A 14,595-nucleotide genomic window follows, 5' to 3' on the forward strand; every position below is an offset into this window, starting at 1 on the left:
TATAAAATACAGCTGGAAAGGCAAGCCGTCTGGCCTTTAAACTTGTTAATGTTACAATACATTCGTTACAGCGGAGTTCCAAATAGAAAAGATCTTCAGAAGCTCAATTCATCCTCCTGGAGCAGGGTCTGTACTCTCTCAGCTACCCTGCCCTTTGTGAACTTACTTTGAGATGAAAACAGGCCACAATGGGTAATTTCTTCATAGTGAGTTGTTTGGTAGATTCCTGGTAACTATGGCAACCACTACATTTGATTTTGGCACTGCTTCCTAGATGTTCTGGCCTTGTAAACCTATAAAATATTAAGAAGGAAGGGGATGCACAATGTAGGCAAATTATTGTCGGCGCATCTGGAAAACAGTTTTCATTTCCACCTGTGGCCCCTTGACACTACAGGAGATGAAGCTTACAGCTTTTAAGTGACAATGAAAAAAAAAGCCTTACAAACAGAAGAGCGCTGTGGTTCAGATTTCCACGTCAGACCTTCAACTTAGGCAAGCTGCCCTGAAATGCATCAGTGGCGGAGGAAGGGGATGAAACGTTTGTTCATCCACCACAACAGAGCAGTTCCTTTTTAGACAGGCTGCACAGACTTTCTGTTTTCAAAACCAAAAAACATGGACAAGTTACATGCCTGTCTCCAGCCCACAGCTTGTCCAAAAAACGTGGACAAGTTGCATGCCGTTTCAGCCCACAGCCTTGGGGAGACGGGGTGAGGACTCTGGAAGGAGACGGGTTTGTGTGCACAGAGTTCCTTTCAAGTTCAAAGTATTTTTAAAGAAAAACATTAATGGCAACTAAAAGTTTTACATTCAAAATCCAACTTTGAAAAGCTGATTGCTCATTGCTGAGATCAGGCAGAGGTTTTTTAAAACGGCTTGATGGAGCTTATGAGGCAGAAACAGTTAGCACATGGGAAATCAAAGACAAAACGCTATTATCACATATACATTCTTACAGAAATACATTTAAAAAAAACCCAACAAAAAACTTTTAGGCTTCATTGATCTCGATATTAAGTTAAATCTCTCACCAGAGGAGAGACGAGGGGAGCAGACTTCAATTCCGGTAATTCCAAATGTAAACTTCCCCACTGTACACAGGCAAACACCCTCTCCCCATGTCTGCTTTAAGGTTTTTGTGCTAAGACATATTAAGCTGAAATTTCAGACAACTGCAGACTCTCAGACTCAAGGACCAAGCGGTATTGATTCTGATCACTGATCTTATTCTGTTCTCATTTTATCTGAGGCCATTGCAGCAATGGCTTTCCTGATTTGTCTTGATCAGGGAACTTCTCAGTAAGCCACATTTGCATTACTGTTCTGAATCCTTCTGCTAAATGCTCCTTTTCAAGTGTCCAAAGGCTCACCTAAGCTCTGCCATAAATTGACTCCATATTTTTGGCCTTGTCTACTTGTCTATTCAATCTGTTTTCCTTCCAGCTAGTGCTGAACTGAGCCGTCACTGCTGGGTGACAGCCACCCCATCTTCCACCTGCCTCGTCTCCTCCTCCACTATTCAATCTCCTGTTGCCCCTTTGCTGTATCAGAACTTGCTGTTATCGGATGCGTCAACGAATCCTCTTTTTGGCCAAGAAAGGCCTCTCTTACCATCTGCCTTCAACTTAGCTCATAAATCCAGAAACCTCAGTGGTATCTTTGAAGCAGAATATTTTTCCTTTCACATCACCTTTTTCCTGTAATTCTACTCCTCACCACTTCTGGCGCCTCACCAGAATTCAGGCACCCCTGTTTTTGATTTGCCTCTGCTGTAGGCTTTCTTAATGGATTTAGTCACTCCTCATCTCTGGTTTTACTTAATCCACATTCTTGAAACAGTCAGAGTTTAGAAATCTGATGCTGGATTACTCCTTTAATCCAGGAAGCAGGACCAGATGTACCTAATCTGTAGTCACATTTGTTGCCTCCCTATCTCTCTGTCTCTAACTCAGAATTGTCCCTGGATTTTTTTAAAAGCTCGTGTTTTTGCATCTCTTCCCCCACATTGTAACATCAGCAACTGGGAGTGGCTTATTTGGTCCCCTACACCTTACAACGGGATCAAAATCACACTTTACATTTGACTCTTCCCATAATGTAGCACACCGCATCCTTGTGCCATGAAGTCTTTTTGGGGGATGTCTGCTTAGCTGCCTTAAGCTTCAAAAGGATTAAACTAGGCATTATAGTAGTTCTACCATAATTTATGCAGAGAGAAATTATGCATTATCGTAAATCAATACCTATTTTTTGTTTGTTTGTTTTAAACAGCCATCAGGACGGTTGTGAATGATACTGTACGTTGTACCTTCTCTTCAGAGGCAGGGATGTCAAACACCCTGGGCTGGGGCCTGGATCCAGATTGTAGGGCCTGCTCCCAGGCCAGATCCATGAGACTGCATTTGGTCAGGTGGGTCTGGGGGCATGCGGCTGCATGGAGTTGCATGTGTGCATGCGAAGCCAGGGGCACATGGCAGTGCAAAACTCTGGCTAGAGAGTGACACAAAGCTGGGGGTGTGGAGCACAGTCATGTTCCTGACTCTTTGAAGAGGCGTGCTCCCATCTCTGTGCTGCATGAATATGGCTCTGTGCGGCTGCATGTCCCCAGACCTGTGCTGCCACATGTTTCTGACGCTACTGACTGGCCAGAGATCCGTGCTGCTGGGCAGCAGCACAGAGCTGGAGGTGTGCAGCTGCATGAATGCTGCTCCATGCAGCCACATGCCCCAGCTCCATACCACTCCCAATGGCATGCAGCTCTATCTGGCTGACAATGCCAGGGGCAAGCAGCATGCAAAGCTGAGGGGCAATGCACTGCTCGTGGGTCCGATACAACGGTTCCACGGGCCAAATCCAGCCCATAGGCCATATGTTTTACACCCCTGTTCTAAGGCCATCAGGAGATTTTTTAAAATATACTTTTCTGCAGCTTCAAACAGTAACCTGCTGTAACAGTTTTTGATAACCCGAGCCAATAAAAATAAAGCACCTGAGTTAAGACTTCCACTCTTACCTTGACTCTCTAGATTCCCACTAAGACAGTGCAGAATAGTTAGGAGAAGCATCTATCCCTACTCTACTTTATAACAGCCCAGATTAGAAATGGAGTTCAGCCTCCACTCAAACATCTTTGTTTCAGGTTAGTTTTAGAAACAAGTTTCTCAGAAGCCAAGTTCATATTTATAACAGGTCCTACCTACACTGACAGCCCTGGAGAAGGAAGTCCTGCGTCCGCAGGGCAGGAACCACCACTACAGGTTCTCTTACTCTGCTGTGCACCAGACTTAGACCAACCACCTCCAGGAGTCAATGGGGAAGTCAGTTTTCATGGCCCATTTGACCCCTGGCCTCTGCTGAAAGCAACAGAAAGGAGGGCATTTGGGGCTAACTGTGGTGGAAGTTTCATTCCCAGGATGCTGGACTCAGACTCAACTTTATTTCCCACTGAAGACAACTGCTCTTATTTAGGTCTCATTAAATATGAGGTTCTTTTGGCTCCTTTTCACTCTGTTTTAGGCACTACAAAGTGGTTCAAGGATAATGCTGTATAAGATGTGCTTGTTCCCCTTGCTGGTTGCTGCTATTCCTCACTTGTAGACAACTGAAGCAAGCGAGATGATTTCCCCAGTTAAATTCTGTCATGCCCATTTCATACCTTCGCAAGCAGTCTGTGAGCGTGGTGGTGCCCGATACATGGCTCTCCCCATTCACCACACTGCCATCGCTCCCAGGACTCAGCGGCCAGAACGGGGTGGAGGAGCCTGGCAAATCCAAACTGATGTCCCAAAATGGGTCTATTGTTGTGGAAACACCACTGGAAAACAGTTGAATATTTAGCTGCCGGAGTTAAAAATAACTATCTCCAAAACGTGACCTCTTGTAGGGTGCAAACTACATGGTTACAAGAAAAAGCAATCAGTTCTACTTCGCCCCTAGAGGGCGCTCAGGTCACAGAAAGCCCGTGCAACAAAACAGCATGCAATGTAGTATTTATACAGCCAATTCCTTTGCTGGAGATTTATTTAAAAATACATAAAAGGGAGAATTATACATTTTAAGAAATTTATTGCACATATTGGATGCAGGATATAAATTTGGTACAGTTTACTACCTAATGGAACCCAGTGATTTAGGACCAACTGGCTGGGCTATTCAGAGATGCAAAATCTGGCCCTGGTACTACCATGGCCTGTTCAAGCAAAAGCTCATCTTGATAATTGAATGGCTCCATACAAATAAACTAGCGCAGCAGTTCTTGGCCTGTGACACAGAACTTCGACTCTGTACTAGCTGGATCCAGACAAAAATCCTAGCTCTGCTATGGTGTGCCACGTGGAACTTAATGGTTCATGCAAGGATCTACCATGGCATTTGGAAGTTGAGACCTTAGAGAGTAACAGAATCAAAAAATATACCATGTTCTTGTTCATATTTTTCTAGGAGATGGCTCAAGATAAGCAAATAAGCGGAAGATGATGGGAGAAGTCCCTCAGAGCACGTGGCCCTCCTTAAGCATTCAGATTATGGCATGTTTGGCTCCAACCACTGAATTTTTCCTTTTTGTCTCCTTCACTCTCCCTTACTAAAAATCTCCTTGAGTTTATAACCTTTCCTCCTTTCATTCAGCTTCACTGATACAAAATATTTGGAAAAAAAAAAAAAAAAGGAATTTCTAATTCCACCTTAACTTTGCTAACATTTCTTTTACATTTTGGCATAATACATTATTCCACTAGCAGATGCCACAAGAAGCTCACTATTATCATGTATGGACTCTGTGGTTCCTCAAGGAAACCATCTCCATTCAACATATTTTTCTATGATTCTCTATCATTTTTGTGGTGAGGTCTCTGCAGGCTTGTCCAGAAAATTAAATACAAAAACAGATTAAAACGAGCAGACTATAACCATCTATTTGCAGGACAGTGCAGGTAATTGTTGGGAATACCTGATCAGAACAAAAAAAAAAAAAAAAGTGCTGGCACTCCTACTCCTAAACCACAGCGATGTCCATTTGCTTGAAGCAAGTGCCCTTGCCCAATTGCATGGAACAGAAAACATTTTTCTCCTGACTCTTGTAAGCTTTTATCTCTCAGTACCTGAGTTTACGTAATACCAGCCTTCTGGAAACCTTCTGAGATTTGAGGCTTGAAACTTAAGAAAAATAATAACACGGATGAATACTGGAGTCGTTTCACTTCAGATCTGATGGCAGCTACATATTCTCCATCAAAAAACAATTGCTCATGGAGCTCTCCTCTTCTGACTTCTGAAATGAACATTTGGCAGGCCAATAAAATGCTAACCTAATCGGTAGAAACCCATAATCTTTTTGGTACTTTTCCAAGTAGATTTTTCACTGTGCCTTGATCTACACTTGCCTTTGAATTGCTTACATTTAGCTGACGCTGTATGTGAACAGTTCTGGTCCTACTGGAAGCCTGCTGATATTTTATTGATGGGATAAGAAGGAAAGTCTGTCTGCTCCTGCGTTGGCAGATTAACCCCTCTGCGTCTGAATACAGAAATAACAACATTAAACTCACTGGCAGACTTGACACGTGACATCAGACTGCAGTCCGCCTGTGAAGATTTGGTCTATGATGCAGTTACAGTGGTTGGGGTTGTTGGCCTTCTTTCCATTATCATCACCTGAAGGAAAGCAAAAGAAAAGGCTCAGAAGCTAAAAACCCTCAGATGAGCTGTGGTTTGCCTGGAGCCGTGCATTCAACATCTTACATGTATACCACAGGTTTGGAGTCTCACAGATGCTCTTTATGTAAGAAACCCAGGAAAGAAACAAACCAGCCAAGCCAACAAAACAGAAAAGCCCTTTCAGAATATAAAATATCCAGAAGGTATTAAATGCACTTTCAACAGGAGTGGGGTTCCAAAGCTGGGTGAATAGCCAGCCGATCTTCTTTACCTTGAAACAGGCCAGTCTTGCTCTGTCTGGTGTGAGGCCTGGCTCCCAAGCTGGCATTGTTGCCAAGGTGGTTAATGAAAATGACTATTTAAACTTCAAGAACAGGGCCACTGAGTGACATTTGCAGTTAAATTAATGGCCAGCCTTTAGTAGAGAAACAGCAAATTCCACTTAGGACACACAATTGCATGTTATTTTCTTTGATGAATTTAAAGGATAGGTTTCCAGAGACGACGGCAATAGCCATTTCTAACGGTGCTTCCTTAATCAGCTTCACAGAGAAAAGGATTAAGGTTGCGTGAAGGCTCCATTAACCTTCGCCCAGCATCCGTCCCCTATTCTTTCAGCATGCACATGGCCCTACTGCTCTAAAGTTTTATCAGTAAGAGAATGAGAGGTAGCTTACCACCCCCCGAGGGGCATTTACTGTATGATAGGCCAGGTCTGTTGAAACGTCTTTATGGAGGGACTAACGTGGACATACTTCTAAGGGTGGTGAGCATGAGTGCCCATCTTCCAAGTATTGCTACCCATGGAAGAGCAGCTGATTTCATAATTGGATGCCTAACACAATTAACTGAATACAGCAGTCACAGAAATGTGGTCTGGGCAATGAGAACATTGGGCTAATAACCTAGAATACAATAGCTCCAGCCTTTATGGCTTTGGATTGTGCCTTAGTGTCCCCTTCAGTGAAATGGGGATGATTGACATATTTTTCTAAAATAGAATGGCACGGTGAGGATAAATTAAAGCTTAAAGTGCTTATTTCTTGTAGGTCTTTGTTGCCACCAGTGTTTTAAACCCAGCACATACACATGGCTGAATCTGTTCTGAACTGTTAGTAAAAATTTCATAAATTGAGTTTTGAATAATCTTTCAAACCCCTATTAGAGAGGCTGCTGGAACATTGGGAATAAATGTTTTGTCAGGTATCCCGGTATTTCCCAGGTAAAAAAAAAAAAAGTACAAATACAAAATGAGTTTGGCTGGGAGTATTTAGTTTCTGAACTAGCAGCTAGTTCTGTTTTAGTTTCTGAAATTAAATACTGAGAGGACCTAGTATTAAATGTGCCATTGTTATAAAATTAATTATATTTCGTTCCCATGCAAAAAAGAAAAAGAAAAAAAAAAATCACACAAAGTGCAGAAAGGCAGGCAAAACAGTGACTATGTTAGAGGTATATTTTGCTTGGCTTTGACTGCTTTCAAGATTAGTGAAAACAGATTTTTGGACTGAAATTGTGGAAAATGGAAGATATAAAATGACTGATTAACAACAGTTCCAGTCTTTGCTAATGTAAGAGCAGGCATAGGTGAGGACTGCTTCCCACAGCGGGCTGCCTGGGACAATGACAAGCTTTACTGGCTCAGAGAAACTCTCTGGATTCGATAGCTCCCTGCCTTAGAGGCATTCTTCTCTCAAAAAGATACTTCAAAATCATTCTCAAGAAAGGGATGCACACAACTTACAAAGGACATTTGGGGGGAAAAAAACCTGATTTCATCAATTGCAAGTAGATTTAAAATCCAGTTTTATATCCAAGTGCTCTCCGTGGAGAATGGCTTCAGTTCTAGCCTGGGAACTACATGATCAGACACCCTGCATTCATACTTCTAAAACATAAATTTCTGCCGAGGTCCTACCAAACCCCTACAGCCCCCAGGATTTTTTAAAAGGCTTGAATTACACTCAAAGTAAAGTCAATCCAAGGAGCTCTTCAAAGATTATAAAGCCTCTCTCTGTTCACCTTTATAAAGATCATTTGCAGTTTTTAAGACTGCACATGGCTTTTGTTAATGAGTTAAGGTATTTTACTTCTGTTTTAAAGTTGCATTCCTGTTTCCCTTTACAGAAACTATAGCGGGCCATTACGTCACTGTAATCCCACCATCTGAAATCAATTACCCCCCGCTCCCCTTCTCTGTTTTGGAGCGGGCAAAAGCAGAGAAACAGCCTCTACAGATTTTCAGTGGTCCTCAGGTAATGCCCCCGCTGGATACCTTTAATAGACAGTTATTTCTGCCTACGGGAGAATAAGAATGCTCCCTTTCCAATTACATAAGTCAATTAGGCTCAGTGATGAGGGGTCTCAAAAGAATAGCCTGCAAGCTTGTTCACAGCAAAACAGAAGGGCATTACCCACTCACATCAATTCCCATGACATTTGGTTGGAGGGGAGGAAAAAATAAGACTACCACCTACTCACACTTGTCAATATATAACAGAAGCTGTGAGGAGGTATATTATGCAGCCGAAAACTAGCAGTGGCACTGACTGTGCTGTTAAGTTAAGGCTGTATTCAGCATTTCTATCCTATCATGCAGTAAATTCCACGTTCACAGATTTACATGATGGCTATAACAATTCATGCTAGGTAGAGCAGTAATTCCTTGTCAAAGAGATCAGCCAAGGCAGGAAAGCATTTTGGGGGCCTTAAAATCAAAACCAAAACCAACTTGAATGCATGTATACATCAACTGAATTGATTAAACTGTATCAAAAAGGCACAACATTTTCATGTTCAAGAGTTTGGACTGAGATGAAATGTAGCGTTCTGCCATCACTGTCGTGATTGAATAGTTCCTTTTACTTTAAAAAACAGAATTTTCTATAAATGTGCGTGAAGCCTATTACTTGTACCTTTATAGCTATCTATTTCTAGCTATATTTATAGAAGATTAATTAATTCAATCAGCAGCAGCGATGATGGTAGCAACTGCATGTTACCTTTTTTAAATAAAGCCAGGCTAAAAAACTGGATCAAGATTCTTTGCCTCACAACCTTAGTTTTTACAATAATAAATTGAAAAAAGTGAAGTTAAAATTAACAAGGGATCTTATTAAGATCTGTAGGATAAAAATGAGACCTATCAGCTTCTCCTCGATGAAGCAATGTGAGTGTTTCCTGTTTTGCAGAAGCAGGCGACACCTCACAATTTTTTTCCTACTTGCTAACAAGGACAATCCAGCAGAATATGTAATGGTGCAGTGCAGTGTGCACCCTCCTGGCCCCTGACATAGCATTCTGGTTGTTTGTTAGCAGTCACGTAGCTCAGAGGTGTCAAACTCACCTTGTGTCCCAAGCTAGATCTGGCTGTGGGGCTCTTTGCAGGCCAGATCCAGAGCAGGGCATGAGGAAGCTGCCATTGTGCCAGCAGCTCTGGCTCTGGACTGGGACATGTGGTGGCAGCAAGGACAGGTGGTGGCAGGACCTCTGAAACACGTGACAGGGACTCCAAACCCTCCTATGTGCCCCACACCAAAGCTGCTGCTGCCTCCTGTCCCATGTTAAAGCTGAAGCTGCTGTCATCGTGACAGCTCCAGCTCTGGCTCCAGCACTGGGCATGTAGTGGGACCAGCAGCTGGGGAGGGAGGGAGGGAGGGCAATAGCAGCGGCAATCGCCTGCATGGCATCCAGGGCTGAGTCAGTCCATGCTCACTCTCCTGTTGCCAACCACAATTGAATGGCAGGCCACTGTGCCCTGCCATGCCACAAGTCCAGCGGGCTGGATAAAACAGCTCCATGCGCTGTATGCTGGACACCTCTTGTTCAGCTGAAAACTTTGGCTCCTACTTAGGAAGAAGTGAGGGCTGGGCATGGAGAAATTTTTCCAGAATCAAAAAACACCATGTTAAGAAGGCTCAACTTTATATCTCTCAATCTTGACAAAGATCCCTTGATGTTTCTGGCCTAAACAAAATTTGGGTGCAAACCTTATGGTTACTTTTATTGAATTTTTCTATGTCCACCTGGGTAACAGTTTGAAAATGCAACCAATACAGTGTGCCAGCTGCAGTGTTTTCAGCAAGAGGAAAAGATCATTTTTGGTGCCTATTAAATTTTTCTGACTTCTGTGATAGTCTTGCTGAGATATGTAGCAGGTGAAGACAATGCTCAGTCATCATCAGCTCCATTATCAAGGGAGCTCTCAAATGGCTTTCTTCCAGAGCACTGATAATAATTAAGGCTACACTCTGATGTTATCTAAAAACTAATTTTGCAGATTTCAGGCAGGGCAGGGCAGGATTTTTTACTTTTCCTCAACTACAACTCCAGGCACTTGGAACTCCCGTCACAGGCCATAGTAAGTACTGTGATGGCCAAGGGCAGAAGGTGCTGTCACATGTGCTCTGCTGTGTAAATAACAGTCTAAAACTAGGCAAGGAAGCCGAAGGGACTGCTCTGCAAAACTTCCTGTACCTTTTCCATTTCAACTCAGGCATTTGGAGACTGTAAATCAAAGCTTGTTGAACATGGTCCTCTGGAGTTCAAAGCCTGACACTGGTGTGAGACATGATTAGAAATGGTCACCTGCCCAGTTCCCTCCTCAGACTTGTCCCAGTATGTGGGTGATCATTGTCACATGGTTTAAAATGCAAGGTCACACTCTGCCTGTGGCAGGCTGGACTCTAAATCCGCTAGGTCCTCTTGAGCAGGTAAGATGTGGTATAGGTAAAGAGGACCTGACTCTTACCAGTGAGCTCAGGGGAAGAGGTGGCCACCAGCTATGGCACCTACAAATGTCAAAATCCAAAGATGCTATAGCACAGGGGTGGGCAAAATGCAGCCCGCGGGCCAGATGCAGCCCATCAGGCCATTCTATCCGGCCCGCAGGTCCCCTAAAAAGTTTAGAAAATTAATATTTATCTGCCCCTGGCTGCCTGTCATGCGCCCCTCAATGGCTTGCCAAAACTCAGTAAGTGGCCCTCCGCCCAAAATAATTGCCCACCCCTGCTATAGCAGCTTAACCATTACATTATTCTGGCAAGTTGGGGCTGGCACAGCAGAGCAAGCAGATACACAGCACGCAGATGTTTAGTAGTCTGCATCCTCTGGCTGAATAATAGCTAAGAGCCTAAATAAGGATACTTTTTTTTAAAACCCAAGGTAGAAGACAGCAGTGCCCTGAATGTATTTCAGCAGCTTCAATGGAGCACTTATTTCAACTTTTTTATGTTTTTAAGAACATAACTTTGTACATGTTTTGGAGACGGGTAAGGGGATGGAAGGGTGAGCAGTGTAATCAACAATTTGCCACCGTTTTCTTCCCAGCTCTTTTTCTGGCTAATCCATCTTTCCAGCTGGAAAGAACATAACCCAGTCCTTCTGCACTACATCAATGCTGCTCTTCAAACGGCAGGATGGAAAGCAATGATACAGAAAGGAAAGTGGACCGGATTCCACTGAACAGGTGGAACAGGCTGAACAGATCAGGACGTTTCAGCAGCACTGACTGAAGCTCAGGAAGAGTCATTCTGTTGCTAGTTCTGTAAAACTTATCAAGCAGCCACACTATATGAAGCCACTGCCTCTGTTGACAACGTCTTTTCAGATACTCTCAATATTAAAAACTTCAGAAGGGTGTGGTGACCTCTGTTTGCAGCTGCAAGCTTTTTTTTTTTTTTTTTTTTTAATTACAGCTTGGGGGGCGAGGGTTGGGGGAAGCTGGGCAAAGTTACCACTCATTCAAACTTGCCTCTAAATATACAAGAAATGTGTAAAATAGATCCCAGCTGAAGAGTCAAAGAAGAAACTGTAAGACCAATGGTTCAGAAACTTTACAAGGGAGAAGAAAAAAAAGTGTGTGTTTGCAGAGGGCTTCTTTGGGATCAACACAAAGCAAACATTCAGATTCATCTTATTCCTTATAGTGCTCCCATGCTAGCTTCACGAAGCTTATTGAATTTCTATAAATGTTTGCCAAATGAGAGAGATTCAGAATTCTGAAGGCGGTCTCCTACATGCATACCCCCCTCCTTGGAAGCATTTATACCTTTGGAAAGAGACCTTTCCTATTATGAATCTGAGCAATATACATTCATTATTGTGCACACTATCACAAAGATATAGTCCAAAAAAAACACTGTGTATTCCTGTAACTTTAAAAAGAGCTGCATTTAACACCTGTTTAAAAAAAAAAAAAAAAAGCCTGAAGTATGTTTTTTCCCCCCCAAGTACAAGAAAATCTCATGCATCTAAACAGAATGGAGCAAAACAAACTCGGAAAGATGAAAGTCCAGAGGAGTCGGGGGATTTTTCCATTCATTTCATACACAATAAACAGTTAGTTAACTGAGGGTCCAACAAACAAGACTACAAAGTACATTCCCTTCAATTATTGGATTTGGTTGTCTTAAGCTTTAAGCATTTTCTTCATCCCTAAAAATGAGTGTGTGAGACTATATATGTGCGCGCGCACACACACACACACACACACACACACACACACACACACACACTGCTGTTGCACTTATGAGAAAAGGATCAGAACAGATAACTATTCAGGTAAGGGGGTAGTTTTGTCTTCCACTCACACTACTGTAAGTGTGTGTATATATATCAGTACTTCGGCAGAAAAACATTTAAGCACATCAGTCTTGGACCTGGAGTTGGCCGCCCCTTCTGAGCATTTTGGTCGGTTCCTTATTGATGCACTGAATACGTTTCAAATACCTCAATTATAAATAGAATTTTCACTGCAATTTAAGTTACGTGATACTGACTCACATAACCAATTAAAAAAAAAAAAAAAGGGCAAGCTGGTGACTCAAACCAATATGCACGCTCCCTTGCTTTCCTTAAGTGTGGTTAATCTGACAGTGGGAAATGGCTGCTTGATAAATCCGAGACAGTTAAAAACACGTTGAAACTGGAACTCGCTAAATGAAGAGTACACCGTGATGGAAAACTGTTTATCCCCTTGCAGAAGAGATCTCTATAGCTCTTTGTGATTCAATATCGCTCGTGGGTTGAATGATAGCATGAGCCTTACCTTTGCAGTGTCTGTGTAGCACGTCTAATGCAGCAATAAGGAACTCATGTGCATCCTGTTGCTCGTACCCTGCTAAATGCCGTGCATGCGTCCATACCAGGTGCAATAACCTATATGGAATGTGAGGAGATCGGTGCCCAGAGTAAAACTGCTCAAAGCAAAGAAAAGGTCGTGATTATTAACATGTTACAAACTCTCTGTGCATTTAACTGTCAAACATAGTTAATGACTGGAATCAGGCAACTAAAGTTGAATGAAACTGTTTAGTAGTTTTGATAGACCTTGGCGGAAATGCTTTGTTTAAAAAACAGATCATGCAAAGTAGGTTTAGAACCGAGTACATAGGATACACTTCAGGTATTTACACTTCTATCATTTTCTATTCTGAAGTTTCCTCTTTCTGTGGTGGGTTAGCTTCAATGATGAACAAGGTCCAACTCAGAAGGGCTGCGCTCCAGAAGCTCTAATGCTTATTTGCTACAGGTCAAAGAAACAGTAGGTATGCATGGGTTCAACAAGCATATTATGTAGTCTCAAAGAATTAGGGGAAAAAAAAATCTTTGACCTCCCCAAAAATGTCAAACCAAGATGTAATAATTTTTGGTATCTCATGTCCGCTATGCTCAGGTTTGTTAGTCTCCACAAGAGAATTTACCAGCAGATTTATACCACAGCGGTATATGAAGAAGAGACCCCACACAAGGGAGTTATAACAGCAGAACCGAGGTACTATAGTTTGAGTTGTAATGTAGCTGTTCTGTTTCCCCATGCACACGAATGCTAAGTATTGAGTAAACAGTTACTTCAGTTAGTAAATTCTGAATTGAATTTTTATATTTAAAAATGCAAACATTTTATTTCCAACAAGTGAAAAACCTATCATTCTGCCTTCCCTGCCCTTTAAAGAAATGTTGTTCTCCATAAGGGTACTCCAAGCAAAGCCATTTAACTGACTGCCAAAACCTTTTAAGCTACATTACTGGTGATGTCTCAGTATATGATCTTCCCACAAAGCTCGTCAGCCGCATAAAACACAATGAGCAGCTGCAGATTTTTTTTTTTTTTTTTTAAATACAACAGCAATGTTTGTCGTCTCATCATTGTGGGAAGGAACAATGATTTTATTTCGGAGTTTCTCCTCCCTCCTTTTCTTTCGGTTTCTTTTTAAATTCCTGTACAAGTGCAAACACTGATGCAAAGCTGGCTAGACAATCTGAAGGTGGGGAGTAGGGGGCGGGTGCAGATTGTGTGGGTGAAAGGTAGCAAAAAAAGCTATCCGTTACTCATTTCTGCATGGCATTCTGCAGGCTTCTGACAAATTTCTCTGCAAAGGAAGTTCTTTCCTTGTGCAAACCTCAATTTTATCAACAAGAAATGATACCGCTGCAGCCAAACGATGCAAAAAAGCCTTCTATAAATAAATGGATCAATAGGTAGCTCTGATGCCAACAGGAATGACACCAAGGGACTGGAGCGCTGGCGTGGTAATTGAAATCTGCTGATGCAGCTGCTGTTCAACATAATTCAGGAAACTGCAGCAATAAAACTTCCTTGTTCTGTCACTCCTTGCAATTAGTCCCAGAGCTCTCTGGTCATTTTAACCAACAGCACTCCCAATAATTACTCCACTGCAGACACCAGACCTGCCAGCAGGTTTTACATTCTTCAGTGCTCCATCAGGATGAAAGGAATCTAAAAGCAGCTCTTGTCAAATTATTGGTTATTACCATATGGAAACTGGAAACACACCCAATCAGAGTGCTGTAAATATATAGTGCAAAAAGCTTCAGCCACATGTGTTGTAAGTAAAATGCATAGGTACTATTAGTAGATATTTTCTACTGACAATGCACCAATATAAGGGCAGTCCTAGAGGTACGTTCCCTACA

General features: G+C 42.3%; 1 protein-coding gene across 2 annotated transcripts in view; it reads right to left on the reverse strand.

Moving 5' to 3' along the window:
* USP22 (ubiquitin specific peptidase 22) overlaps positions 1-14,595 on the reverse strand; it is a 176,871-nt gene that overhangs the window by 10,865 nt on the left and 151,411 nt on the right. For both annotated transcript variants that reach the window (XM_025204565.1, XM_025204563.1), the window contains 4 exons: positions 12,707-12,854; positions 5,550-5,655; positions 3,659-3,817; positions 167-293 (listed from right to left, as the gene is read on the reverse strand). In XM_025204565.1, the coding sequence (XP_025060350.1) occupies positions 167-293; positions 3,659-3,817; positions 5,550-5,655; positions 12,707-12,854 (540 nt within the window). The remainder of the gene's footprint in view (positions 1-166; positions 294-3,658; positions 3,818-5,549; positions 5,656-12,706; positions 12,855-14,595) is intronic.

Source organism: Alligator sinensis, unplaced genomic scaffold (assembly GCF_000455745.1).
Source record: "Alligator sinensis unplaced genomic scaffold, ASM45574v1 scaffold402_1, whole genome shotgun sequence".
Lineage (NCBI taxonomy): Eukaryota > Metazoa > Chordata > Crocodylia > Alligatoridae > Alligator > Alligator sinensis.